At 32.0% G+C, this 26,020-nt stretch overlaps 1 protein-coding gene across 2 annotated transcripts in view; it reads right to left on the reverse strand.

Annotated features, from left to right (window-relative positions):
• Positions 1–802: 802 nt before the first annotated feature.
• LOC127735945 (sorting nexin-2-like) overlaps positions 803–26,020 on the reverse strand; it is a 31,024-nt gene continuing 5,806 nt past the window's right edge. For both annotated transcript variants that reach the window (XM_052246399.1, XM_052246397.1), the window contains 8 exons: positions 21,667–21,808; positions 18,767–18,845; positions 17,105–17,297; positions 13,102–13,195; positions 9,016–9,221; positions 8,213–8,356; positions 5,907–6,059; positions 803–5,244 (listed from right to left, as the gene is read on the reverse strand). In XM_052246399.1, the coding sequence (XP_052102359.1) occupies positions 5,194–5,244; positions 5,907–6,059; positions 8,213–8,356; positions 9,016–9,221; positions 13,102–13,195; positions 17,105–17,297; positions 18,767–18,845; positions 21,667–21,808 (1,062 nt within the window). In that variant the 3' untranslated portion in view covers positions 803–5,193. The remainder of the gene's footprint in view (positions 5,245–5,906; positions 6,060–8,212; positions 8,357–9,015; positions 9,222–13,101; positions 13,196–17,104; positions 17,298–18,766; positions 18,846–21,666; positions 21,809–26,020) is intronic.

The raw sequence follows: 26,020 nt of genomic DNA on the forward strand, positions 1-26,020 counted from the left end.
CCTGTTTCAAGGCAAAAATTCGGCCCCCTTTTCAACATGCCCTTATTTTCCTGTGGTAGTGGAAACTCTGACCCTTCATCATAGTCAACCTACCTTGCAGAACCTACTAATTGCAAAAGTTTTTTCTCATCCTGAATATACATGAAATAGTTGCCACTAGATTGATTGATTGGTGTTTAAGGCAACCTTCAGTACTATTGTGCTATTTCATGGGGGTCAGTTTACATTAATTGATGAAGCCGGAGTGCCCAGAGAAAACCACTGACCTTCGGTAGGAAAACTGACAATCCTAGTCAATTAAGATTGGAGTTGAGCGCACAACATTTACAACAGTGTTCACAGGCTAGTGATACAGCAGTTCCACTACTTCGACCACTCGGCCACTAAGGCTCCCTGGTTGCCACTGGACATTAAGGAAACAACAATTAAGTAACTGATATATTTTATAACAATCTGCCCTAAAACTGTGTAGACCTTTACTGATGTGTTCTCTTTATCAAAGTAGCAATCCTTCAAACCTTGTTTGTGACATCATAAAATTTAACTGAAAGAACTAATGCCATATGGATTGCAGGTACAGCTTGAAGAGTCAGAATATTGTCAGTTTTCATCAAACCCATTTTATAACTGTCCTATTGGTATTTCCTTTGTTCTGCAGCATGACCAAAATGTTAACCATGTTCATTAAAGCATGACATGTAACTTTAACCTTCTTTTAAAGCACACCTTGAATGTTGTACCTATGTTAATGTAATAAAGATTGAATTATACATACCTTCTATGTGCACAAAAAGTACAAAGATAAATAAAATAATCAATTTATTTGCAAAGTTCTTATAATTGTAAATTGTTGAATACACATATAAATGAACACTTCACATTTCTTAAATAAAATGGGCATATTAACACAATCTAGTGATAATTTTAAATCTATCTAGTATAATTTTCCACCAGCAGCTCATATAACATTTCTAAATTTATATATCTAAAAGTGACAATTCTGTTTGTATATAACACTTTTATAAGTTATTTTCTGCTTATTGCGAACCCAATGATATTTTTTCACAGATTCACCTGTCGATTTAAACTTTAGTAAGTTGTTTTGTCCCATCTAATAAATACAATAGTTATTGTTCTCTGTGTAGTTTATTTGACGGGACCTTTAAATTTCTTCCAAGAGAAATCTATCACTCACTGATTAATTTACCTGAACAAAAAATTGAACTGTCAATAATGAAAATACATGTACAAATACTAAATAAGGACTCAAAAAACTGCATGTGGTGTTGTATTTATTCAATATCAATAATTCATTTTTGATTCAAAAAATTAAAAGTTGATTTCTGAACAAATTTTTAATATTTTCCCTATCAAAATTTGCTTTTTTTTGTGTGTTTGACAAATAAAAACTTGAAAATTATTGTATTTAAATTAAGGTCTTGATAAATCTATTCTATAACTGAACAAAATCAAAAACATGCAAATACAATGGAACAATACTAAAAATTTTGTCAGAAATAAACTTTTTATAATTAAATCATTGTTTATATTGAACAGATTGAAAATATATTATTGATATTGATTAAATACAATATTGCATGCAGTTTATGCGAGTTTATACAACTATTTCCCCGAAAAAAGAAGATAATTTTTTGGTCAGGTAAATTAATCAATGAGTGATAGATTTCTCCTAGAAGAAATTTAAAGGTCCCAGTCAAAAAACTACACAGAGAACAATATCTATTGTATTTATTCAATAGGACAAGAGAATAGACAAAAGTTTAAATACCCTGGTCAAGAGCAGACGACTCTGTGGAAAACTTTCATTTGGTTCGCAATAAATATGATAACTGTTTGTTTCAAATTTCTTATACACTTTAAGCAGAAGTGGTATAATTTGCAAAATTTATTTCTGACTTATCTTTTTATTTTGATATTAATGGTATTTTGTCTTGGAAGATATTGCAGAACAATACTAATAAAATCCGTCATTTTTTTGTGTAAAAGGAGGGGGGAATAACTTTCATACCTAGATCAAAGAATAAAATACATTAAATGTCCAAGGTTTTTTTCTGTTGATATTTAAAACTGAGTAGAAGAGATGATAAAAAAATTGATAGTCAGTGACCGTTTTTTTTTTCCAATCTCAAGTGTGAGTTATGTACATACAACCTCCATTTATACACTCAATAGCAGTGCTCATTATATAACGTGCACACTTTACAAGCTTTATTAAATATGACAAAATGTCCACGCAAAAAGGTGCATGATTTTCTACTTAAAAAACTATATTAGACTATATTGCATACACCTTGTCCGTCAGTTCGTCCAACAAATATTTCAGTCACACTTTTCTCAGGTACTACTTCAAAGAATGACTTTATAATCAGTCAGCAGCTTGACAGTGATGAGTTGTATTGTGTGAGTACTTTCCAGATCAGACACAAACTTTTTGTTTATTTTGTTCTTTCTTTAACAAGTATATGATTAAATGACACGACTTAACCAACATTCAAACTTTTCTATATGATAGTTAGGTTGTTTAAAACAAAACAAACTAGACATGCTCACTTAATGAATGTATGTTTGATTTCTCTTTTATTTACATATTTTCTATAGCTACATAATTATAAAACACATTTAATCTTAATCTACATACAAGTGTTAGCTACACAAAACAAATTCTGCAAGTTATGAAATTATATTGTTTAAAATGGGAATATTTTTTATTATAAGATTTGAGATCTAAATGTTAGTGCTTTTAATTCAAAAGAGAAAAGAAAGTAAAGCCACTATTACTAAACTGGTTTTATACTTTCTTGCCCTGATCTAAAACAGCTAGTTTTTGTTAGATGCCCATTAATTCAGTAGAGTATTATAAAGAATAGCTATATATGGTAGGACTCATTTTAGCAAAAATCCTTAAAATGATTGATTAGTCTAATATGTTTTTGTTTTCTTACCCCAAGTATGAAATATAAAATAAATCCATTTATAATCAATTCATAATAATGTTATGAAGTAAATTAACAAAAGGCATGTTATGCATTAAATTGTTTCTGACATCTTTTTTGTTTTGTTTCATTTTTGTTGTTTTCTTCTTTGGTGGGGGGCTATTAATTTGAATATGTGATGCTAATTTGGTTTGAAATGAATATTGAAGTAAGAAGAGATGAAGCAGTTAAAATTAGCTTCCATATAGAAGAAAAGGAAGTTAAAAGCAAGCATCCAACAAACAGAAAATAAAGGTCCTTCATGAAACCCCTGTTCAGTTTTCTTGATCAATACCTTTAGAAACTTGATACAAGATATACCTAATTATGTTATCACACATTTACTTATACATCACAAGGAATCACATGTTATTTTGACATACAGTAAAAACTTTTCATGCACTGCAGAGGGGCAGTAGGAGGGGGTGTCATCCCCAATTCCCCAAAAAATAAAGCATTCTTTTCTGGATCATTAATTCTAGAGTCCCAATAAGGGTTTAATCCTGAATTCCCAGCTAAAATAAAGGCCCAATCCCGAATTCCCGCAAAAATAAAGGCCTAATCCTGATGTCCTGAAAAAGGTTCTTTCGCCCCTCACTGCAGTTCCTTGACAATAGAATTACACCAATATTATTCAGAACAAAGTCAATAGCACTATAGGAACAGTAAACATAAACAAAATCTCTATAAATAATGTACAAATAATTCTTAACATCACAATCTCTTACAGTCAGACTTAAAATGGTCTATTACATTCAAATCCATAAAATATGCAAATTTTAAACATGTTTAACCTAGTCCCAACAAGATACAAAATCTTCTAAAAAAAAAAAAATGTAAAGGAATGCTTAATTTTACAAAAACAACTAAACTAAAATTGTAGAATATCTTTAGTATATCTCTTGTCCCATTTGCATGCCTAAAAATTCTTAAAATGAGTTGCTATTTCACAGAAATGGTTTTGGATATAATTTCTTGATCATACTGGTGAATTTTCAAGATAGGTTGTTATTATTACTTTTTTCTTGGAAAAAAAGAAGTGTTTTACACCTTATACTCATCTAACTTGATTCACACCTGATTCTCATTATTCATTTGGCACACTTTAATGTGCAATTATGATAATATGGTGATATTTTGGCTTTTAATTAACTCTATATCTAAAGCTATAAATTCAATGCAGCCTATAAGAACATAGTGAAATTCTAATCACAGTGTTTTGTGCAAAATTTTTAAAATTTACTACTTTGAAAGATTTCATCGGAAAAATGTGCTGGTTAATGCTGACAAAATATTACTATCAGTAAAGTACTCTGAATTCAGAAATTATTGCGAGGTTTTTATTAATGCGAATAATGAGACTGGATGAGTATCACAATAATAAGAACTTGTATTCTGATATCTGATAAATAAATCTGTATGCAGCTTTTCTGGCAATTGCAATAATTAATCACACATTATTGTTCATTCTTCAAAAATTGCAATTATAAATGTACGTAATAATTTCTGAATTTACAGTTATCTATATTGTTTAAGGTCACCCATTCTGTATCATACAATGGTATTATGTAAGGTAAATCTAATGGATGATCACAAATTTTATATCACAAATTCTCTAAGAAATATCATAAATAAGGGAGATACTGCATGAAATAGTCTCAGAAGTAATAAAATATATAGTTAAAAGAGTCGGACTCTCTTATGCTTTCCTCTTCTGGACTTAAATATGACAAAATTTCTCGTAAAAGGAAATATGCAAATATAGATATAATTATCTAGTGACATCAGATGGGTTACTGTTACAGTACAAACTAACAAATCCTTGCGTTTTGGTCCATTATTATACCCTCTGTGGTTAAACTCATAAAATGTGAACAACAATATATAAATACTATTAACATAGTGTTTTAGGAGAACTAAATTAATGCAAAATCTCATGATCTGATCATATTTTTTCAACTAGTTTATTAGGAGTAACATATATAAGTATTACAATATTTCTTATTCAGGAAATATAAGCTTTTTCATCTTTCCAAAATGTACCCACAATTTACAGCTCATGCCCATAATAAATGAGACGGTTTCTTCTATGAACTAATTGAAAAACTAAATTATAAAAAAAGTTTATCATTGTTTTTTGTTCACAATAGTTCACGACCTGCATGAGTGACCTTTGCACTTCCCATCATCTTGGTAACTATCATGCTATGGCTTTTGCTTCTGGTAAAAAGGCTTCCCAACATTTGATTAACTGTAAAATAAATATAAAGCAAAATAGAAGCTATTGTTATTTAATGAAAAAAATTTATGAAGTTAACAACATACTCATAACTGTTAACTGATCTAATTTTCACGGTCACATCCAGAAATTTAAGAGCTCACCTGAGATTTTTCAATCCTGACTCACTTTCCAGGGTCATCAAATGACCCACTTTCACCAGTATTCTAGTGCTATGAAACTTCCAATGTCTAAAATGTTACGTTTTTCTCTGAAAACTGACAAATTCGATATTTTTCTTGGACAGAAAATTAAATAATTTGCTCTCCATTGAATGATTTACAGCTATCAAAACATAATTTTGACACTCTTTTGATTGACATTTATCCTACGTCTTCTTTTTTCATATTTCAAAAAGGAAACTGTGAACAAATTGACTCTATCAAATATAAGATTGATACAATTATCAATTCATACTTGAAAATGTCTTGTATGAATCTCAAAACTTTTCAGGAGTTAGAGGGCTGAGCATTCAGTATCAATGTGTACCTAATTTGTACAGGTACTATTTACTATCTGATCTGTAAATGTCTCATTTCACAAGTCTTCAGAGAAATAAAATTCCAAGTGATGAACATTTGTGTATAACTTGAGATAAATTTTCATTGTAAGATTTTATTTGATTCGACAGTTACCTTTTGTTGATTTTCCATAAGCTGCTCTAGATATCTGACTACAGTTGTTTTAAAGTCTTCCACTCTGTGCCTATCAAATCTTCCCATTTCTTTCCTTATAGTCTGTGAAATCTTTTCAAAATCTTCCTTTCCTTTCTCAACCTTTTCTGACCACTAAAAATAACACAACATGTTAGTAAGAAAATAAAAAAAATCTTTTAAAAGTAAGACATTTTATAACTACAGTTTTTTTGTTAAACTACAATTATGCACTGATCTACAACATTCCTTTGTGTATGAATTATTCTTTATTTACTGTTGCCTAGTCATCACTGCCACTCACTAACTGTTGCCCAGTCATCACTGCCACTCGTTAACTGTTGCCCAGTCATCACTGCCACTCGCTAACTGTTGCCCAGACATTATTGCCACTTGCTAACCGTTGCCCAGTCATCACTGCCACTCGCTAACTGTTGCCTAGTCATCACTGCCACTTGCTAACTGTTGCCCAGTCATCACTGCCACTCGCTATAAACTGTTGCCCAATCATCACTGCCACTCGCTATAAACTGTTGCCCAATCATCACTGCCACCAACAAACTTTTGTCTAATTATCTTTCCTCCACTGACTGTTGCCTAGTCACCACAACTGCCCATTAAATGTAGCCATGTTATGACAACAATAATTAAAAGTTTATTTCTTTATTTGTGACCAATTTTGATGACCAATGAACAGAGAGGTACCTTACGATATGACCTCCCACAAATTCTAAATTGGTCTCTCATCTCAGTTCTTACCTACTGTGGATTCATTATTTTTCAGGGGGGTACACATTTTCATGTATTTTGTGGATAAATGTGGACCAGGAATTTAAATGTTCAACGAAGTACAAATTTGCTATAGGTTTTTTTTATGCAGACTTTGGCAAAACCACGAAAAATAAATATTCATGAAAAGACAATTTTTCCTCAATCCTCAAAATTGGTACAGTAGACTCCACCTAATCGGATATCGGCTAAACGAATATATCGGCTATTGTAATATTATTTCAAAACACCAAACCCTTCCCTATATGTTTAATGTTAATTTCATCGCGTAATCGAATATCGGATATAAGAATATATCGGCAAATCAGATAAGAATATTCAGGTAATTTTGTTCAAAACCATGCACAATCGGATATTTTCAATGTTTTTCTGACAGGAAATGAAACCGGAAGTTACAAATTAACAATCCTGCAGACAAGAAGATTTCGTTTTTACTAAATAAAAAGGAACTATTTCTTAATAAATTGTTGTCTTTATTCATTGTCTTCCTTTATCATGTGAATTAGATGCCCTTTTACTTCAAATGGTTTGAATTTACAAGACTGGTCAGTTGACAAGAGCAGTACGATGCTGTTTGGAGAATTTTGATAAAACTCTAAATGCTCACACAATCAGAAATATAATGTAAACTGAATGTACCTCCTTCTGAATAATTTATTGCAATATAAATATAAATCCCTTTTGACAAGAGAAATCTGACTTTTGTCAGAAATATTTTTTTCACATGTGCAAAAGTAACCACATGTCATGGCCGCCATTTTGGTTTGTTTACAAATTTGTGAGGAAGCCTCTAGAACCATGACCTAAACATAAATAGTCTTCAGAAAATGTAAACTTTATACAATTATATTTTATCAATCATGATTATTTTCATCAATTTGAATTTGATTATTTAAAGAAATCAAATTATAACAAATACGATTTTAGTTTGGAGATTTACACAAACATGCTTTGATCTATTTATAGCTAAATTAGTTTACCTGTGTGATAATGTAAATAATGGATATTAATTTGTTTTCAAAACAAATAAAGACACAAACTATGGAGGGTAGATAATAATTCACATATATTTTTCAGGACATTTAATTTATTTTAATAAATATAGGATTTAAAAACTGCAAACAAATTTAATCATTATGTAATCAGCTGAAATCTTTTTAAAAAACATCGTGGTGATGTAACTGATAAAAATCACTCTATCAATCCTCCAGCCCTTTCACATATTTAGCAATTGTCAGGGGTAGTAACATCTCAGGATTAGATCTACTCATTATTGCAGAATATTCAATGAATATACATTCATCGTCTAATTGAATATATCGGATAATCGGATATTTTTAGCTGACATTTTGGGTATCCGATTTGCCGGAGTCTACTGTACTAATGAATATAAATGGATCCACTGTATATAATTAAATTTTGCTTTAGGTACTTTTATCAATTCTAATGGCTAATTCTGACTTGGCTTTATTTTCTCTTTTTCGTGTTAATGTTCTTACCTCTGTAATTTCATTCTGTGCCTGCGGTACTTTATCATTTTTACCGGCCAACTCTAACTTGGCTTTATTTTCTCTTTTCTTGGTTAAGGTTGCTTCTGCTTCCTTCCACACTTTGTAAGTTTTAAATCGTTCATGAAAAACTTCCTGTAAATAAATTATGAAATAATGGCCTTTACCGGTATTTGATATCTTAAGACAAACTTTAGTTGTATATGTTTATTTCATCAACAACTTGTCTAGATCCTGGACAATTAAGTGTCTGTTAAGTGAAGTCAGTTCTTTGACCATATGGTGACAAAAAGATGTCTCATTTAGTGAAATAATGTTGTTGGGTTGCTATCTCACTGACTTTTACCCAATTTTTTTATACCTTTATTCTATTTTTTGATATAATTACATTATTTACAGTATATAAATAACTAAATAATTTTACTGTTTTTACAGACTGACTGACCAGGCAACAGATCATTGACTGTTGAATGATTCTGATCTGTTGACCTCCTCATCAGAATACCTTATTTCATTGGTCAGACATGAATTTAGTGTTATGTCAGATGTTTCTTTCATCCCAAATTTGTTCGGCCTTAAGATCTTTTTTTAATTTCCTTTCAATAAAATTTCTTTCAACTTGACAATAATGAAACAATCTATTAATTTCCTTCAACTTGACATTAATGAATTAATCTATAAAGATACATAGTCTTTCAGTAACTCAGCCATCAGGTAGAAATCATGATCAGCCTGATCAGGCACCGTGAAACAGTTAGGTGAGTTAACAGTATGTCAATCTTTATTATACCTACTTTTACTGAACCTAACAAAGAAATATAATCTTTCAGCAACTCAGCCATCAGGTAGAAATCGTGATCAGCTTGGTCATGTTGTATTATTTCTATCCTTTCCTCTGTCTCGGCTAATTGTGATAAGGCTCGTGATAATGCAGTATGCTCCTCAGCATTCCCTAGCATTGCTGCACTCTTGGAAAAGTGCATTGTGGTTAGGCTTAACTCTGTAAAAAATTGAAAATAAGTTGTTCAAATCATTACAGGCATGCATAATTCTAATATAATAATTTTGTATCAATGGTTCTGATTGAATGACAATAAGCTTAAAATTCTCTATCTCCCTGTCTGTAACTAAAATAAGGAAGCCGACATTTTGAATACAGAATGTATTGACATGTAATTTCTCCAGTAATAAGCAAAAATACTCACATTTTACACCTAGAAATCTTCTTTTTATCAAATTTTATTACATTCTGAAGCAGACAAGTAGCCAGAAAACGCCTGGTGATTACGTTTGATGCCGGAAGCATACCTATGACGTCACCAAGTTAAGGCGCCAAAGAAGATAACATCATTTCGCGGATTTTTCGTTTAATGAAAATATACACTATAATAATGACTAAAATTGAGAGGTTTGTTTATTTTGCATTAGAATAGAGATAACTGTATTGTATTTGAAGCTTTGCCGATGTCCATCGGTAGTTTTACTGTCGCAAATATCTGTTTACCTGTCTACGCGTCGCCAGGTAAACTAAATTTGTGACAGTAAAACCACTGATGAACATCCACAAAGCTTCAAATACAATACAGTTATCTCTAAAATGTATAGACATTCTTTGGTTAACAGTGTTGTTGGCACTAACCCTATACATAGTTTTACCATACTGATATCATGAACAAAGAGCTTAGTACCTATAAGGGATGGCCATCGTTTCCTTTGATATCAGTATTTGTGATAATGCAGATAAAAAGTATATGAATTTAAAGACACTCTTAATAAAATATAAAGGAAATTCTTAACTATAAAATTTTGAAAATGATTTTTTGGGTCCAAGCTTTCAATGTCAATGGAGTTTTAAAGTGAGAGAAAAGAGACAAATTGGTCTGTCTTAAAGAATATGATATGAATATGATCAAAATAGTTGGTCAAATATACTTTTATATAAGATTTAAATGATGAATCCACAGTATATATCATAATTTTCTTACCTTTACAATGATGCACTAAAGTCTCCATACTGGAATGTAATTTTCTTACCTTTCCGATGATGCACTAAAGTCTCCATACTGGAATGTAATTTTCTTACCTTTCCCATGATGCACTAAAGTCTCCATACTGGAATGTAATTTTCTTACCTTTCCGATGATGCACTAAAGTCTCCATACTGGAATGTAATTTTCTTACCTTTCCGATGATGCACTAAAGTCTCCATACTGGAATGTAATTTTCTTACCTTTCCCATAATGCACTTAAGTCTCCATACTGGAATATAATTTCTTACCTTTCCCATGATGCACTAAAGTCTCCATACTGGAATGTAATTTTCTTACCTTTCCCATGATGCACTAAAGTCTCCATACTGGAATATAATTTTCTTACCTTTCAGATGATGCACTTAAGTCTCCATACTGGAATGTAATTTTCTTACCTTTCCGATGATGCACTAAAGTCTCCATACTGGAATGTAATTTTCTTACCTTTCCGATGATGCACTAAAGTCTCCATACTGGAATATAATTTTCTTACCTTTCAGATGATAACTAAAGTCTCCATACTGGAATGTAATTTTCTTACCTTTCCGATGATGCACTAAAGTCTCCATACTGGAATGTAATTTTCTTACCTTTCCGATGATGCACTAAAGTTTCCATACTGGAATGTTATTTTCTTACCTTTCAGATGATGCACTTAAGTCTCCATACTGGAATGTTATTTTCTTACCTTTCAGATGATGACCTTAAGTCTCCATACTGGAATGTAATTTTCTTACCTTTCCCATGATGCACTAAAGTCTCCATACTGGAATTTAATTTTCTTACCTTTCCCATGATGCACTAAAGTCTCCATACTGGAATGTAATTTTCTTACCTTTCCCATGATGCACTAAAGTCTCCATACTGGAATGTAATTTTCTTACCTTTCCCATGATGCACTAAAGTCTCCATACTGGAATGTTATTTTCTTACCTTTCCGATGATGCACTAAAGTCTCCATACTGGAATGTAATTTACCTTTCCCATGATGCACTAAAGTCTCCATACTGGAATGTAATTTTCTTACCTTTCCCATGATGCACTAAAGTCTCCATACTGGAATGTAATTTTTTACCTTTCAGATGATAACTAAAGTCTCCATACTGGAATGTAATTTTCATACCTTTCCGATGATGCACTAAAGTCTCCATACTGGAATGTAATTTTCTTACCTTTCCTATGATGCACTAAAGTCTCCATACTGGAATATAATTTTTTTACCTTTCCGATGATGCACTAAAGTCTCCATACTGGAATGTAATTTTCTTACCTTTCCTATGATGCACTAAAGTCTCCATACTGGAATATAATTTTCTTACCTTTCCGATGATGCACTAAAGTCTCCATACTGGAATGTAATTTTCTTACCTTTCCGATGATGCACTAAAGTCTCCATACTGGAATGTAATTTTCTTACCTTTCCGATGATGCACTAAAGTCTCCATACTGGAATGTAATTTTCTTACCTTTCCCATGATGCACTAAAGTCTCCATACTGGAATGTAATTTTCTTACCTTTCCGATGATGCACTAAAGTCTCCATACTGGAATGTAATTTTCTTACCTTTCCGATGATGCACTAAAGTCTCCATACTGGAATGTAATTTTCTTACCTTTCCCATAATGCACTTAAGTCTCCATACTGGAATATAATTTTCTTACCTTTCCCATGATGCACTAAAGTCTCCATACTGGAATGTAATTTTCTTACCTTTCCCATGATGCACTAAAGTCTCCATACTGGAATATAATTTTCTTACCTTTCAGATGATGCACTTAAGTCTCCATACTGGAATGTAATTTTCTTACCTTTCTGATGATGCACTAAAGTCTCCATACTGGAATGTAATTTTCTTACCTTTCCGATGATGCACTAAGGTCTCCATACTGGAATGTAATTTTCTTACCTTTCCGATGATAACTAAAGTCTCCATACTGGAATATAATTTTCTTACCTTTCAGATGATAACTAAAGTCTCCATACTGGAATGTAATTTTCTTACCTTTCCCATGATGCACTAAAGTCTCCATACTGGAATTTAATTTTCTTACCTTTCCGATGATGCACTAAAGTCTCCATACTGGAATGTTATTTTCTTACCTTTCCGATGATGCACTAAAGTCTCCATACTGGAATGTAATTTACCTTTCCCATGATGCACTAAAGTCTCCATACTGGAATGTAATTTTCTTACCTTTCCCATGATGCACTAAAGTCTCCATACTGGAATGTAATTTTTTACCTTTCAGATGATAACTAAAGTCTCCATACTGGAATGTAATTTTCATACCTTTCCGATGATGCACTAAAGTCTCCATACTGTAATGTAATTTTCTTACCTTTCCGATGATGCACTAAAGTCTCCATACTGGAATATAATTTTCTTACCTTTCCGATGATGCACTAAAGTCTCCATACTGGAATGTAATTTTCTTACCTTTCCTATGATGCACTAAAGTCTCCATACTGGAATGTAATTTTCTTACCTTTCCGATGATGCACTAAAGTCTCCATACTGGAATGTAATTTTCTTACCTTTCCGATGATGCACTAAAGTCTCCATACTGGAATGTAATTTTCTTACCTTTCCGATGATGCACTAAAGTCTCCATACTGGAATGTTATTTTCTTACCTTTCCGATGATGCACTAAAGTCTCCATACTGGAATGTAATTTTCTTACCTTTCCGATGATGCACTAAAGTTTCCCATGATGCACTAAAGTCTCCATACTGGAATGTAATTTTCTTACCTTTCCGATGATGCACTAAAGTCACCATACTGGAATATAATTTTCTTACCTTTCCGATGATGCACTAAAGTCTCCATACTAGAATGTAATTTTCTTACCTTTCCGATGATGCACTAAAGTCTCCATACTGGAATGTAATTTTCTTAACTGTACATCTAAGTTTTCTATTTGTTGATGTCTCTCATCAAACCACTATAAAAAAAGTAAACATCTGATGCTTTCAGTATGTATAGATGTTTTTCGTTCAATTTGATAATAGTATTGTTACCAAAATTAGAAAAAAAAAATCCTTTCACATGATAAGAAAGTTAATTTCATGGTGGTGTTTATGGTCTGTTGATTTTACATCAGTACCATGATATCATTATTGATTTATTGAAGATCATGGTAAACACACAGTAGTGACTTTTTCTATATTGAGGCTATATAAATACAAGGAGATGTGGTATGATTGCCAACAAGACACTAAAGGATGTGAATATACGCAACAATAAGGACCCATAAGGCCTTCAATAATGAGTTACCTGAAAAGCATTTGAAAACATAAATTAGTGCAAAATGCTGATTAAGAAACCTGATCTCTATGAAATGACCAAAATTATTTCTGTAAAAAAATGTTTTGACCTAAATCATGTAAATCCCAATCTACCATTTTGCTCATTGACCTTTCACTTAAGGTCATGTTTAGCAAAAATGACCATTTCGGGACCCTTAGCAATGACATTAGTATTCAGTTATAACTAAAGTTCAAACCCAGTTTACAGAAATAAGAATAATAAACATTTACTTATAATAATAACAATATCTTTTAAGTTCTTGTAAATTAAGACAAAATATTTTAGCCATACCAGTATACTAATTTTACTAATGCAGGAACTGTTGCTCAAGTGATAATGAATACACTACCAAATAAATGGGGAACATTAAAAAAAAAAGGAGAAAAATGTTTATTACCAAATAAACAAAAAAAAAAGGTTAGGAAAATACTATAAAAATGTACTAGAATATAAAACTGAAGTTGATTGATGTGATCTGCACAGGTTAATGTAATAGGGAACATAGACCACTCTGACACCAATGCCTTATAAATTGACATTTAACTTTGTGATCAGTTAGTGCCAGAATCGTAGGACTACATTTTAACCCTCTGGATGCAGACTTTACTATATGTTTTATTCTATCATGCACTATAAACCATATGGTCATGGATAATGTACATATATATTTTTACAGACTGTGACAACATATAATGTGCAAACTAGGAAAAAAATAAAACATATGTAGGTTCTACTAAGGGCCCTTATTTGATTATAACTATAACTTCACGGACTATAAACAGACTTACAACCTTCTTCCTGACGTAAAAAAATATAAATATCTGATTACCAACAAATACCTGCTTAACCTTTTCTTAACTTTTTGTCAATACAAAGACTAGTTTTAAAAATATTAACATGATTAACAAAAAATTACCAAATGAATACAAAGAAAACACAATGGGAGTGCAATCACTAAAATGTCTCGCCTGCTTTACTGATTATGTTTGAATTTCATATTATATTAAAAGTCTATAAGATCAAAGCCTTACTACAGGTATAACAGAAACTTTACTTTAACAATAATCCATGAAATTAAGGTCAAGGTCAGATGAACATGTACAACTTACAATCATTCTATACACCCAATATAGTTGACCTATTACTTATACTTATTGTACCTGAGAAACAGGCTTTGTGGTTTCAAGAGAACATTTTTTTTTTAAATTTAGATGACAAGCTACCAAATAAGTATTCATGCAAAGTGATGGCATAAGCTAACATGGTCCTTAGGGCAAGGTGAGCTAAAACTAGGTTTTTAAAGTGGACATTGATCCATGAAAAAGGATGTCAAGGACAACAGACATGTATTATCTAGCTCTTCTACCGTCTGAAATATGACACTTCATACAAGGAGCTAACACCCCTGGGATTGCAAGATAAGTATCACTGTGTTTCCATTCTGTGACAGGCGAGACAAAAAACTACTTAATTCTATATAAAAAAGAGTGTTGACTATAATTGCAACATAAGTAATGGTTACAGCAAACACATAAAACAACAGGTATGTTTACCTCCATGTCCTTATCCCACTGGTCATCCATGGGCAGAAATGGACAGAAATATGTCTTAGACAAATACGTTAGCATATTCATCATCTACAGAATGGACAGAAGTATGTCATGGGAAAAATTTTATCTCTTTTTTCCTAAACTTTGGAATAAGAATGTTTTTTCTTGTAAGTGTAGATTGAGATCATGATGACGTCATATGCCAACATCGTTGAAGATGCCTAAGGAAAACAGCTATAAACAGATAATCTATGGTCTCTCAATTAAAGGACGTTTCTCTGCTACATCTCATTTCAAGCCCATCGCTATTTGATAAGACTGTAGAAACTCCCTCTAATTTTTAGAACCATAGATAATCTATAATAAGCATATACAATTATGAAGAATGGACACAATATCAAAATAAGGAGATGTGGTTTGATTGCCAATAAGACAACTATCCACTAAAGTTCAAATGAAGTGGATTTAAACAAGTATGTTTGAGGGCATTTTTTTTTTTAAATTCAATATATGAAAACTGAACACTTTTTATGTCTCTAGAAAATATTTGCATGTAATATGTATATAAACATATAATTTATCTAGGTGAGATTTCTGAAGTTAACTTGTTGATAACTTCATTTCAATAAATGAATTTGAACATTAATACCAGTAAATGTTGGGTATATATGGCAATTAGACAGCAACATAATAAAAACCAATAAAATGCTTAGCTGAGCGCAGCCTGATACGACCACAGAGGTTGAACCCTGAACAGTTGGGGCAAGTTTGGACACAATATTCAACCTTGATACTGTCTGAATTTGGATTGTGATCAAATTTTTGACATAATATAGGTTTCTGACACAAAATAAATGTGGTCAAAGATCTTAAAAATTTGAAATGGGACATTTGATTTACCTAGAATGGTCTGATATCTAAAATCTAACAACATGGTTAGATTCAGCACATAAAAAAAAAACCAAAAATTTAATTTTAGTTGAAATCAAACAAAATTTAATTTTGGACCCTTCAAACCTTAATATGGACTAATTTGAAAACAGGACCAAAAATAAAAAATCTAAATGCACAATAAGATTCAGCATATCATACAGCTGCAATTATTCAGTTTTTGATGAAGTCAAACAAAGTTTAATTTTGGACCCTTCAAACCTTAATATGGACTAATTTGAAAACAGGACCCAAAATAAAAAATCTAAATGCACAATAAGATTCAGCATATCATATAGCTGCAATTATTCAGTTTTTAATGAAGTCAAACAAAGTTTAATTTTTGACCCTTTTGACCTCAATGTAGACCAATTTAAAATGGGGCCCAATATCCCAAAAAGTAATACAAGGTTAGAATCCCCAAAAATTAAAGGCTTTTAATTAATCCCATTGAAATTGGTAAAAAGATTTGTATTTATTTTCAATTGAAGATTTCTTGCTATTGTGCAATACTGTGCACTTGAAGATTTCTTGCTATTGTGCAATACTGTGCACTTGAAGATTTCTTGCTATTGTGCAATACTGTGCTATTGCACAATACTGTCAGTTGAATATTTCTTGCTATTGTGCAATACTGTGCTATTGCACAATACTGTGCAATTGAAGATTTCTTGCTATTGTGCAATACTGTGCTATTGCGCAATACTGTGTTGTTGCGCCATACTGTGTTGTTGCACAATACTGTGCAATTGAAGATTTTTTGCTATTGCACAATACTGTGCAATTATTTGAAATTTCAAAAATTTTCAAGAAAAAAAATATGAACCCCCAAAAAAAATTGTTAACGATTGGCAGTGCAAAAATTATTTCTTGAGTAAGTTCTCCCTTTTTTCTATTCTATCAATGAGATACAGATTATAACTGGATTAGATGAAAGATTTATGGGGAGAACAATATAAAATGTCTATAAAATGTAGCAGAAAAAAGTTGCCTACACCTAGTATGGTACATACAAAATTTGCCCCCCCCCCCTCCGTTCCTGCAATGGTTGTGGCTATCCTTACCTCATCTGACTCATCCATTTTAAATGATATTTTGTCCACTGCATCTCCTACTTTATGGAACAATCTCATCACACCTGCACCACTTAAAGCTGATGTATTAGTAGACTTGGGTAAATCTCCTTCACGTTCTAAGAAATCACGGAAATCAGGATCCATCCTCAATAAAGGATGGGATGCTGTCCTGGTTAGGAATCTATATTAAATAAAACATACAATGTAATTATCAATATTCAACACATATTATTTAACAATCGTGCACACACTTAAATGTCTTGCCTACTTTACTGATCAGGATTGAATTTATGTTGAATCTTTAGATAAAGGTTTTACTATTACTGTGGATTCATTTATTTTCGTGGGTACCAATTTTCGTGAATTGAGGAAAACTAGCATTTTCATGGATATTTGATTTCGTTGTTTTAACAAAGTCTGAATACATTTCTTCAGAAAACTTGTAATTCGTTGAACATTTAAATTCGTGGTTCTCCTGTACCCACGAAATCAACAAAAATTGGTATCCAACGAATAATAATGAATCCACAGCATCACATAAAACTAAGCATAATCAATTATCTATGTAAATGAGGTCAAGTTCAGCTGAACCTTGCCAGATGAACATGTCTATCTTACAATAATTCCAAACACCAAATGTAGATGAAATATTGCTTATAGTATAGGAGAAACAGATCAAACCAAGAAAACTAAACATTTATTAATGCAATGAACCATGAAAATGAAGTCATGGTTGATAAAGGAGGACATGTACACTGTAAAATTATGCCATACACCAAATATATTTAACCTACTGCTTGTAGTACCCAAGAAAGGGACTCATCACAAAAACATAACCTTGATCACCATTCCATGAAATGGGGTCAAGTTCTGGTGGGCTCTGTCTGATGAACATAAAGATCTTGTATATCGAATCTAGTTATTCACATGACATTTGAGATTAATATGTCCCTTGGAATGGTTAGCCACCTTAATTTTTTTTTATACAGAACACTAACCTTTTACCTTGACTACATAAAAACGTTATTCAGAACACTAACCTTTTACCATGACTACAAAAAACATATTCAGAACACTAACAACACTAACCTTTCACCTTGACTACAAAAAACGTTATACAGAACACTAGCCTTTAACCTTGACTACAAAAAACGTTATTCAGGACACTAACCTTTTACCTTGACTACAAAAAACGTTATTCAGAACACTAACCTTTTACCTTGACTACAAAAAACATATTCAAAACACTAACAACACTAACCTTTCACCTTGACTACAAAAAACGTTATACAGAACTCTAGCCTTTTACCTTGACTACAAAAAACGTTATTCAGAACACTAACCTTTTACCTTGACTACAAAAAACATATTCAAAACACTAACAACACTAACCTTTCACCTTGACTACAAAAAACGTTATACAGAACACTAGCCTTTAACCTTGACTACAAAAAACGTTATTCAGGACACTAACCTTTTACCTTGACTACAAAAAACATATTCAGAACACTAACCTTTTACCTTGACTACAAAAAACACTATACAGAACACTAACCTTTTACCATGACATCAGGAAACTATAAACAAATTATACAATAAACTAACCAGGCTTTAGCCTTGACACGTGAAGACATTACACAGAATACTAACCTTTCAAGAGCAGCTCTTCTCTTTTCTATAAAATCAGATGATCCTGAATCATCTTTAGACACCTTTATTTTGGTCATACCTTGAAATAAAAAAAAATAAATGTGGATAGTGTCCACATGTGGACACAGATGATGCCCCCGCTTGCATATCATATAGTTATAAAGGGACATAACTGAAGAACAGTAAAAGTGACGCTACCCAAATTTGAACTTGATCTGAGTTTTGTGTGTAAGTCTCATAACATTTGGTTGAGGCTAACTTAAGTAGAGAACAGAAACTAAAAATTCAGCACTTTTTCTATTTATAAAGGGGCATAACTCAATAATGGTTAAAGTGACACTACCCAAATTCAACTTGATCTGTGTTTTATCAGTGAAAGTCAAAATTAAACATTGCATTGTATAAAGCATTGATTGTAGTTGATTCAACTGTAATCATAGACAAAGGACGATAACTCCAATTTTAAAAATAACTTGATATTTAGAAGAAAATAAAAATTTTGCTATTTTTTTCCATTTATAAAGGGGCATAACTCTAGAACGGTTAAAGTGACGCCACCAAAATTCAAACTTGATCTGTGTTTTGTGGTAATAAGCATTGTGTATAAGTTTCATAACATTTGGTTGAGGCAAACTTAAGTTAGAGAACAGAAACTAAAAATTTTGCAATTTTTCCATTTATAAAGGGGCATAACTCTAGAACGGTTAAAGTGACGCCACCAAAATTCAAACTTGATCTGTGTTTTGTGGTTATAAGCATTGTGTATAAGTTTCATAACATTTTGTTGAGGCAAACTCAAGTTAGAGAACGGAAACCAATTTTGGGACGTACGGACAGACGTTCGTACGTACGTACGTACAGATGGACAAGGGTAAAACTTAATGCCCCCACCGCTACGGCGGGGGCATAAAAAGTATACCTTAAGAACAAATGAAAAAAAAACACCTAATTAATTTCATGGGTCTGGGAGCTTTTCTGGATTTCAGGAATGTCTAAAGGTTTGAAAGCCAGAAATGTATGAATATGAAGAAACATTAGCAGCTAAATGATCAGAAGGAAACTAATAAACTGCTTCGCTAAGCGCAGCTGGATACGCCCGCAGAGGTCCAACCCTGAACAGTTGGGGCAAAAATGGACACAATATTCAAGCTTGATACCGGTCTGAATTTGGATTGTAATTAAATATTTGACATATTAAAGGTTTCTGAATAAATGTAGTCAAAGAACTTGAAATTGGTTATATGAATTGAATTTATATTCAATTATAGATTTCTTGCTGTTGTGCAATACACTGTGCTGTTGCGCAATACTAAGTAAATCTGTTGTCAGACTATAAACAAATAAAGTTCAATTTCTCCTCAATGTCATATTTGAAATTTATGAAAATCAATAGGGAGATTACATCAATAGCTATAAATAATTCACCAAAGTTTCATGAGAACTGATGAAAGCATTTTTGAGTTATTGTCGAAAAACTGGAAAATCCCCCCTTTTTTAATGGATAAAACCCTATAACTCAGAAATGTAAAATCTAAAATTTATAAAATTCTAAAGGGAGCTTACATCAACAGAAATAAACAATTCACCAAAGTTTCATGAGAACTGCTGAAAGCATTTTTTAGTTATTGTCCAAAAACTGGAAAATCCCCCTTTTTTTATGAATTATACCCTGTAGCTTGGAAACGCAATATCTAAAATTCATAAAAATCAAAAGGGAGCTCATGTCAATAGATATAAACAATTCACCAAAATTTCTTGCAAGTTGGTGAAAGCATTCTTGAGTTATTGTCCGAAAACTGGAAAATCCCCCCTTTTCTAATGAATAAAACCCCAAAACTCGGAAATGGTAAATCTGAAATTTATAAAAAACGAAAGGGAGCTCACGTCAATAGATATAAACAATTCAATAAAGTTTCATGCATATTGGTTAAAGCGTTTTTGAGTTATTGTCCAACATGTTGACGACGGACGGACGGACAGACGGACGGTCAATGGTATACCATAATACGTCCCGTAAACGGGCGTATAAAAAAGAATGGCAAAATTCAGCTAAGGTCGGCTTTGACTGAGGGAGTTGGAACCGTTGTTTCTTAGCAATTTCTTAATTTCTAAATACCATGTTTTCTGAGTAATCATTGTATATATAAGGATTCAATACATTTACCAGTAAATAGATTCAGAATCAAAACAGCCATTTTAATCTAAAACAAAATTGAAAGACTTGTTATGTTACGGAGTGTTTTAAAATGTGGATTAAAATGTTGTTGATTTACAGTAATGTCCAGTTTTATCTCCCAATCATCCCTTGAATTGTACATCTCTATGCTAAAGTTATCTTTTTTGCCAAAATCAAATTATTTGATTAATGACTATGTCAGTGGTGTAAACATATCTTTAAGAAAGAAAAAATCATTTTAATTTCTTGTTTTGTTTCAAATGTCTTGAATTTTAGAAACACCTTACAAAACAATGTACTAGCAGCATATCCAAATCAATGGTGACCCCATAGATGCAAATGTCCTACTACTTGGATAATGACATCAATATTTAAATAAATTTAAAACAACTTTTAATTCATTAACTGTTCTGTTATGGATTCATCATGATTGTGGTACATATAAATTTCTAAAATAATTTCCTCAGCATTCACCTGTTTAGAAATGGAATAGATATCTCAAATCATTGTTTTTATTATGCCTACTGACCAAAATAAACAATCCTAAAACTCATGCAATCACAATGTAGTATTCATAACATTTAGCTATTTTTTCTCTCTGACATTCCATATATTCATTATGTTCAAGTAGCCAATCAATTCAAAAGAACTACACTGAACTCTCTTCCTAATAACTTACACTCTACATTTGTTTCTCTTTAGCCAGTTTTTGTCATGTTCTTACCTATAACACTTTTTTCTGGAGCAGGAGGTACTATAACACCTTTCGAAACATGTTTATCTGCTAATTTAGAATGCAGTCCTAAAAAGTCACTAAATCTACGTAATACACTCAACTCAGCTTTACGAAAGGCAGGTACTGTTGTCTGAAATGTAAAAATTGCAAATTATTTATAAACTTTGCCTTTCATACAAAAGGAAGGTAAAATCAGAATTAAAATACCATTTGTTTTCCCTGTTCCTGCCTAAATCTAAAAGTAAGTCCTTCTCTAAAGTAGAAAGTAAAAAGATTTTGAGGAGGCATACAAAAACTCAAAAGTCAAAAGACAAACAACACCAAGATCAGTAGACAAAACGACAGTTCACAAAACACTACACAGAAAAATTAAATTCAATCAACAGGAACAATAGGCCCGAGAACACAGTTATTTCGTAGTGCATTTCTTTTAGACAATAAACTCAAATTAAAAAAATCGCACCTGCTCTATCTCAAAAAGATTTTTACAGTGTAGTGTACTACTATTGATACAAATAATATCAAAATTATAGAAACTTCTACCAGCTCTAACTCAAAATATTGACAATTCTGTGTTAAGGGGGGCTAAAATTCAGTTTGACAGCTTCAGACATTCTAATTTTTGACCTTTTTTAACTGGACCAAATCACTACTTAACATAAAGATTCAGCACCCAAATTTTTTTAACATGTAATTTCATCCCCTTACTTAATATTTCATGCATAAAATATCAAGAAAGAAATTGGGAAAGTGTATCAAAAAAAAAATGCAAGTTATACACTGTTCACACTAGGGACTATATTCGTAGACAACGAAAACCAAAGGACGATAACTGTGTCCTTGGACCAATACTAAAAGTTAAAGACCATATGCTAACCTCTAGATGTTGTTTTTTTTTCAATAATAATGATTTAATTCTTAAAGATAAATTAAAGAAAAACCTATTAGACTCAAAAGCTTTTGACTAAATGTGATGAAAATTCATGTACATATACTTGTGTATATGCATAACATATTAAAGATTTGTTTTTGACAAACAGGAAGTAAAATATCAAAGGAATAGAAAAGATATTACACAGTATGGTTTAATCAAATGAAGCATTGTTTTTGGCAAACAGGAAGTAAAATAGCAAAGGAACTAAAAACATACACACAGTATGGCATAATCAAATGAAGCCTTGTTTTGGCAAACAGAAAGTAAAATATCAAAGGAAAAAAACATAACACACAGTATTGCATAATCAAATGAAGCTTTGTTTTGGCAAACAGGAAGTAAAATATCAAAGGAACTAAAAACATAACACACAGTATGGTATAGTCAGATGAAGCTTTGTTTTTGGCAAACAGAAAGTAAATATCAAAATAAAATGCTCCGCTGGGGCGCAGCTTGATACGACCGCAGAGGTCGAACCCTGAACAGTTGGGGCAAGTATGGACACAACATTCAAGCTTGATACAGCACTGAATTTGGATTGTAATTAAATATTTGACACAGCATAGGTTTCTGACACAGAATGAAAGTGGTCTAAGAACTTAAAAATTTTCAATTTACCTATTCATACATGTGATGGACTGTGAAACTCAGATCAGGAGATTGGGAAATTTTGGTCAGGAGATTAGGACTCAGATCAGGAGGTTTTTAATCGACATCAATTTTGTTGTAAATGTAACCGTGTGCTGTAAAAATGGTCTTTTAAAATGTGTTTTCTTCAACTTTCCATCCAATTTATTATGTTTATAGTACCCTTGTACTTATAAAGTTTCTCCATCTTTATATTCTACATGTTCAATCTAACATTGTATTTTTCCAGTATGTTCTTTAAATTTTTTACTTCATATTCTATAAAACAATCATTGCAACCAGAACATTTGTTTAGCTATCTGCAAATAGTTTTTATTTTTTTTTTTTCTCTTGCAAATAGTTTTTATTTGCAAACTCAGTAAATCATTTTATCTGTAAAATTGGGGTCATAGTTATTATATAAATTTCAATTTAAGCCTTGAAAGGAAGTCTAGAATCCTCAAATAATTTTCAAATTATTATTTTTTTATTTGTCCTAAGACATTTAAAATCATTTAATAACCATCCTTTTATGATTATTTGTTCAATTTATATTTTATTTATATTCTTTTAAAAATTTTCATTATTAAAAGGAAAGTAACTTAAAACAGGATAAATCAAGGGAAGTAACCCAATAAATACACAGTTTTTGTTACACAACGGCAGTTAGCCTGAGGTAAAAATCGTTGATTACCTGTATGTTTGACACCCAAGCTGACAAGTGAAGCCATATAATTATGCATGTTAATTGATTTACAGGTAAAATATAACTTCAGGTAATGTCAGTTACACCAGATGCCTGAGATGATATGTTGGGCAGAAATTTTTCATTCATGAAAAATTTCATACACGGGATTTTTTCCTCTTCAACGGGAGGTCGGGAGGAGACCCCTGAAAACGGGATTATTGTACTCCCGTCGGGAGGTTCACATGTATGCCTATTCAAACCATATCATTATTATTTGCTTTTATATATAAATCAGAAATTTTATATATAAATCAGAAATAACCAATTTAAAATGGAAAATGTTAAAGAAAAAAAAGGAAAAAAAAATCCCCCCCCCCAATTTTTTGAACCCCCTTATGATTCATCACCCCCAAACTCAATCCCAGCTTTCCCTTTGTGGTATGGTACCTTGCAGTACAATTTCAGAGAGATTCATACACTTGAACACAAGTTATTGTCTGGAAACTAGAAAAATGCTTGTTTTTTGGCCCCTTTTTGGCCCCAAATTCCTAAACGTTTAGGGCAATTACCCCCAAACTCAATTCCAGCTTTCCCTTTGTGATATGGAACCTTGCAGTACAATTTCATAAAGATCCATACACTTACACACAAGTTATTGTCCTGAAACTAGAAAAATGCATGTTTTTTTTGCCCTTTTATGGCCCCTAATTACTAAAATTTTGAGGGAAAACCCCCAAAATCAATCCCAGCCTTCCCTTTGTGATATGGAACCTTGTAGTACAATTTCATAAAGATCCATACACTTACAAACAAGTTATTGTCATGAAACTAGAAAAATGCTTGTTTTTTGCCCCTTTTTGGCCCCTAATTCCTAAAATTTGGAGGAAATTACCCCAAAAATCAATCCCAGTATTCCCTTTGTGATATGGAACCTTGTAGTAAAATTTCATAAAGATCCATACACTTACAAACAAGATATTGTCATGAAACTAGAAAAATGCTTGTTTTTTGCCCCTTTTTGGCCCCCAATTCCTAAAATTTGGAGGCAATTACCCCCAAAATCAATCCCAGCATTCCCTTTGTGATATGGAACCTTGTGGTACAATGTCAGAGAGATCCATACACTTACACACAAGTTATGTATGGAAGTTACAAAAATGCTTATTTTTGGCCCCTTTTGGCCCCTAATTCCTTAACTGTTAGTACCATAACCCCCAAAATCAATCCCCACCTTCCTTTTGTGGTATTGAACCTTATGGTAAAATTTCATTGAGATCCATTCACTTAAACTAAAGTTAGAGTGCGAAAACTAATGTGTATTCGGACGACGACGCCGGACGACGACGACGACGACGACGACGACGACGACGCCAACGTCATACCAATATACGACCACAAAAATTTTTTTGCGGTCGTATAACAACTGAAAACATATCACACAGTGTGGTATAATTAGATGAAGCTTTGTTTTGGCAAACATGCAGTAAAATATCAAAAGAACTGAAAACATAACACACAGTATGGCATAATCAAATGAAGCTTTGTTTTGGCAAACAGAAAGTAAAATATCAAAGGAACTAAAAACAGAACACACAGTATGGCATAATCAAATGAAGCTTTGTTTTTGGCAAACAGGAATTAAAATACCAAAAAAGGAACTGAAAACATATCACACAGTATGGTATTATCAGATGAATCTTTGTCTCATGTACCAAGAAGCTAAGACTTGTTGATACTGAGAAAAATATGAAGAAAACCACATATTTGTGGATGACTTTTAAATGAAAAAAAATTTCGGCAGAAACTAAAAAACTGTCACAGAGTATGGCATATCCATATGAGCTTGGTGCCATATAAAGAGAAGATATTACTTGTGGTTGCTGGGATTATGTGACTGACAGATGGGGGTAAACCATTATATTCCCTTTTTTTAAGCAGGGGTATAAAAATTGTTTTATAGAGTGAATAGGAAAAGCAATATATATTATGTACATTGTTTAACCAAATATTGAAAAAAAAGTATGAAATAAACTGGATTGAGAAACTATTTCCATCTCAAATCCAAATGGAAAAAGTGAGCATAAATTTAGATT

Source organism: Mytilus californianus, unplaced genomic scaffold (genome assembly GCF_021869535.1).
Source record: "Mytilus californianus isolate M0D057914Y unplaced genomic scaffold, xbMytCali1.0.p SCAF_3, whole genome shotgun sequence".
Classification (NCBI taxonomy): Eukaryota; Metazoa; Mollusca; class Bivalvia; order Mytilida; family Mytilidae; genus Mytilus; species Mytilus californianus.